Below are 5,255 nucleotides of genomic sequence, written 5' to 3' on the forward strand. Positions count from 1 at the left end.
ATTTGCAGAGACCTATAGGCCGACCCCAACACGTCGACGAAGACCACTGGCACAGCCTAATAAGCCGATTCAGGGTTCAACAGGAGAGCGGAAGCTGGACATCGGCTTGGTCGACAACCCCGAGGCCGGAAAAGATTCAAAATATCACTGGTCGCATATCCTTGTGCCTGGAGAGCTCAAGAGCAACCGCTCTGCTGACAAAGCCTCAAAGGCATGGCTTGATCTGGGGAGGTACGCGAGAGAAGTCCTCGCAGCCCAAGACACCCGGCGATTTGTTTTGGGCTTCACTCTCTGCGGACCTCTCATGAGGTTATGGGAGTTTGATCGGCTAGGCGGGATCGCATCCGAAAAGTTCGACATCAACGAAGATGGGCTGGGGTTTGTTACCACGATTCTTGGCTTTCTGTGGATGAGCGAGGAGGAGCTTGGCTTCGATCCTACCGTGGTCACGGCAGAGGGCCAGCGGTTCATTGTGATCGAGCGGGACGGCCGGACAGAGCGTCTCATCATTGACGAGCTGATGACGCGTGTCCCTTGCGTCGCCGGCCGCGCGACAACTTGCTGGAGAGCGCACCGCGAAGAAGACCCAAAGACAAAACTGGTAATCAAGGACTCATGGCAGTATACGGAGCGCGAGGATGAAGGGGACCTGCTCCAAGAGGCAACCGAGAAGGGTGTGGTCAACGTAGCCCGATACTACCACCACGAGACTGTTCAAGTCCATGGCACGGATGACGATATTCGGAGCAACGTTCGCGGAGGACTGGACATTACAGCAGCTACGAATTATCGGCCGGAACGCTCGATGCCGCTTCCGAACACAATCGTGTCTGGTGCTTCGCGGAGAGGCCGCAGCAGTAGCGGCACTGCTGGCAAGAAGCGATCATCTAGCCGAATTGGCGCCACTCTCCCCCCCAGCAAACGATCCTGTTCGGCACCCCCAACCAAGGTTAGCGGCGACGGATTATCGAACCGTGTGCACCGACGTGTCATCCTCCGTGACTATGGAAATCCCATTTACAAGGCAAGCTCTCGGTCGGCTCTCCTTGCCGCGCTCGAGGGTTGCATCCAGGGACACGAGTCCTTGCTCAAGGCTGGATTCCTTCATCGGGACATTTCCATCAACAATCTGATAATCAACGAGGATGACAACCTCTGCTGGCCCTCCTTTTTGATCGATCTCGACCTCGCCGTACGAGAGACACGAGAGGGCGCCTCTGGAGCAAAGGGCAAGACAGGCACGCGGGCGTTCATGGCAATTGGGGCGCTTCTAGGCGAGCAGCACTCATTCATGCACGACCTTGAGTCGTTCTTCTGGGTGCTGTTTTGGATATGCATTCACTACGAAGGGTCAGATGAGGGCAGAGTCATTCCTGAGTTTGACCAGTGGAATTACATCAGCATGGAATTGTTGGCAAAGGAGAAAAAGGGACAAGTGTCTCATGAACAGGATTTTATTAAATCCGCAGAGGATAATTTTACGTCACACTACCAGCCATTGATACCTTGGGTTAACCGACTACGGAAAGCAGTATTTCCGAATGGTGGGAGATGGGAAACAGAGGAGATAGGATTGTATGCTCAGATGAGAGGAATTATCGAGGAAGCCCGCAAAGATTCAAAGGTGTCGGCAGAGAGATAGCCTTAGGGTAAAACTCTGCTTTTATCTAATTTCTAAGCTAATATGCTCGTTTTCTTTACTAGAAAATTAAATACCTGTCACGGCCGGGCGTACATTGGAGAACCTCAGTGTATTAGGCACTATTAACGAAGATTCTAAACTGAAGAGAAGAGAGAAACCACGATCAACGACGCGCTGGAGAGACGCGTTTAAATCCGGGGCTAGTGGACCCTTTGCACGACCCCAGGCTTCGCGTGGCTGGTGGAGTGCAGTGGTGATTCTCGGGGTAGGTCTGGGGGCCTGATCCTCACATTACCCCCCTCTAAGGCCTGATCGACGCAGGCGATCAGAGTCTTCACCTTTTTACGCGTGTCTTCCGGGGCCTTCCCTCGTTTTCGTGTCTTTTTTGCATCGTGCTCAGCGACATTATCCTCGGGTCCGTCATCAGCGAAAGCATCCTCTGCTGCGCTCCTAATCCATTGTTGCAGGTTTACAGGAGGTCCTGCTGCGTCTGGATATTCCCTGTGAAAGGTTTCCAGCAGTACTGGTGAATTTTTCAAGTCGCGGGCCTCATACCATGTCTCTTTGATAATTATCCATTTTAAACCCAGGTATACAAATGCTATGTTTGGGTTTATCGAAAGGTGCGATAGTGGCTATCGTGAATGGATCGTGGGGAAGTTCGTAAGTTAGATCCCTCAATCTGTCCTGTATGTTGTCGACGTTTGTCATGGCTGCCTTCAGGACGGCTGCTTCTTCGGCGGCACCCCAAGCATAGCTCAAGATCGCATACTGGATTGTGTCTTTCACATCGGTCCCCCTGAAAAAGATATGACAATCGTTTATTCCAAATACCCAACCTTTAACTCCTGAAAAGCGTTTATTAGTTCTCGACGGCCACGGATCACACGTCACCGACGAGTTTATGCTTATTTGCCTCCAAAATAATATTCAGCTTTTATATTTACCTCCTCATTCGTCGCACGTTCTTCAACCGTTGGATTTATCGGTTTTTGGGCCGTTAAAGGAAGCTTATCGACGTCAACTGGGATTTGTAAACCAGTTTTGCTGTTCAACGGTTGTTGGGAAACGAAACTTTCTACTTTGCTATCGAAAAGCCAGATCAAAAGCATTTATAGCAAAAACCATTCAATCTGGTTGGCGTACGACGGGGTTATGGCCGGTGAACTTGGCAAAACCACTTTTAAACCCTTTTTTATTAGAAAATAGCAACGCCAACGTCGAAAAAGGTAAAAATAATGGCTTCCAAAGGGATAAAACACCGGAAAATCCAACCCAAAAAATTAACGACTGTCACGGCCAGGCATACATTGGAGAACCTCAGTGTATTAGGCGCTATTAACGAAAATTCTAAACTGAAGAGAAGAGAGAAATTACAATCAACGACGCGCTGGAGAGACGCGCTTAAATCCGGAGTTAGTGGACCCCTTGTCCGATCCCTGGCTCGGCGTGGAGCCGAGTCGTGATTCTGAGGGCAGGTCTGGGGGCCGGACCCAAACAACGACCAATCTTTACTTATTTGGAAAACCCCTAAAACGACCCGAGATATTCGACTTCAACTACAGGAAATTTCCCGGTCCGAAAAAAGTAACGCCACTTCACGGCTTTTGTTTGCAAAAGTCCAAAAAAGCTTCGAAACCAAGGATATCTTATTGGCTGAAGCTCAGCAAAAAATCAGTTTGTTAAAAGCAAAATTGGAGGCGGTACGGCCGGTCAAAAGGAAAAGGGTAATTCCGGATCCCAACGAGCTTTTGGTCAGCAAAAAAAACGTTTATGAAGCACAGGAAAATAATAGGGACTGTTTAGAGGATTTGAACGATGGAGAAGAGGTTAGCGAACCGGGAGAGCCTGACAATGATTGTATTATTGTGCGTTGATAGGTTTACATTTAAATCGGTTTATAAAAGGGGTATTTCGTCGTTACATTTTTCAAGGGGGCCGGACTTTAGGGGGGTCGGAGATGTGGAGCCCAACGTTATATGCGGGCTTTTTAGGCCATAATAATTTTGGTTAGAATTGCGCATAAATAATATTGCGACAAAAGGACTTATTATGGAAACCCGGGATTTCACGGGCAGCATCCTCGAGTTCGTCGATGCGGTCTTGGATATAGCGCCTTTGCAACGGATTTTGGAGAAAAGCTCCGTTTCCGCCCGCCAGACTAAGAGCAAAAGTCTCAATTGTTGCAACGGGAACTTGAGATTAGTTAACGTTTCATTCACATATCCAGGGTTGGATAAACCAGTTATCAATGGGTTGGATGTAATATTTCGGCCAGCTACCAAAGTCGCAGTTATGGGGCCGAGCGGAGCTGGAAAAACGACTTTATTAAAGCTCTTAATGCGGCATTTGTCGCCTAGTAACGGCTTTATCTTGGTCGACGGTCAAAATATTCAAAACATGGACAAGACTTCGTAAGTTTTACCTTATATTTAAAGCTCGTGTTACAAATATCAACTTTGATCGCTGACTCCAACTCAACACCATTCTTTTAACAAAGGTTTCACAAACATGTTGGTATAATGCCGCAAATACCTTATATATTCAACACTACAATAATGGAAAATATCATGGTCGGGAACGCAAGTGCCACGATCGAGGAGGTGTACGAGGCTTGCCGAAATGCCACAATTCACGACTCTATTATGGCTCGACCTGACGGATATAAAACCGAAATAGGGGAGCAAGGGGGGTAAGTTACATTGCACTTTATTAACGGCCTATTTAACGTCGCTAACTCGACTTTTTATTATAACCCTTACAGATCACTTTCTGGCGGTGAAAAGCAGCGCATCGAGTTAGCCCGTCTATTTTTAAAGCGGCCCAAAATTGCTTTATTAGATGAGCCAACAGCCAACCTTGACGAAAAAACTGAAACTCAAGTGCTGTGCAACTTGTTTAGTCAGTTTAGCAATGCTACAATTATCATGGTTACGTAGGTGCTTTCTTTCCTTTTTCAACCGTAAACTTGTAGCAGTCGTGACCAAGTTGCTAACATTTACTCTGCAAAGCCATAATACCAAGCTCGCCAACCTGTTCGACAAAGTTTTATTTGTCGATGGAGGCGCTGTAACGGACCAACAAACAGGACTAAAGCTCACTATGGCTGATCCTAGCGTGGAAGATGAGAAAAGTTAAAGCAAGAAACCTCATCTAGAGTCAGATAGACAAAAACGCTTTCGCATAAAGGTTCCTTCACCAGAACTTACAAAGTCTAGTTCGTGTCACGAAAGCGATCCCAAAGAGACAAGGCTACAATATAGGGGCGATTCTATTCGAAGATCTAAAGCTAAGTGTAAAGGAAGAAGAAAGGCACGCAGTGCCAATCGCGTACACGCGCCTAAGCGAGCAAATAACAAACTCACCCTGGCGCCTTGTCACGTGAGGTGGAGCTAGTCACGGTTGGCAGTCGCCCAGGCACGCCACTCCGTAACATGGGTGCACCCGCATAGGAATTAATGCTAGCTGGTATCCCGAACAAAAATGAAAAATATTATCCTCAATTGACTCTGCCATTCAAACCTTACCCGCTACAGTGAATGAGGCGTATGAGGAGATTTTCAGCCGATCTAGCGATCCAACAAAAGCCAGGAAAGCTATTCTCATCCTCCTC

The 5,255-nt window shown here is 47.7% G+C and overlaps 1 protein-coding gene across 1 annotated transcript in view; it reads left to right on the forward strand.

The window, feature by feature from the left end:
• Window positions 1–4,585, forward strand: part of PpBr36_06809 (uncharacterized protein) — a 6,029-nt gene extending 1,444 nt beyond the window's left edge. The window contains exons 5-8 of the mRNA XM_029893951.1: window positions 43–1,626; window positions 3,721–4,056; window positions 4,143–4,334; window positions 4,407–4,585. Coding sequence (XP_029746583.1) covers window positions 43–1,626; window positions 3,721–4,056; window positions 4,143–4,334; window positions 4,407–4,581 — 2,287 coding nt within the window. The 3' untranslated portion in view covers window positions 4,582–4,585. The remainder of the gene's footprint in view (window positions 1–42; window positions 1,627–3,720; window positions 4,057–4,142; window positions 4,335–4,406) is intronic.
• Window positions 4,586–5,255: the final 670 nt, after the last annotated feature.

Source organism: Pyricularia pennisetigena, assembly GCF_004337985.1.
Source record: "Pyricularia pennisetigena strain Br36 chromosome 4 map unlocalized Pyricularia_pennisetigena_Br36_Scf_6, whole genome shotgun sequence".
Lineage (NCBI taxonomy): Eukaryota > Fungi > Ascomycota > Sordariomycetes > Magnaporthales > Pyriculariaceae > Pyricularia > Pyricularia pennisetigena.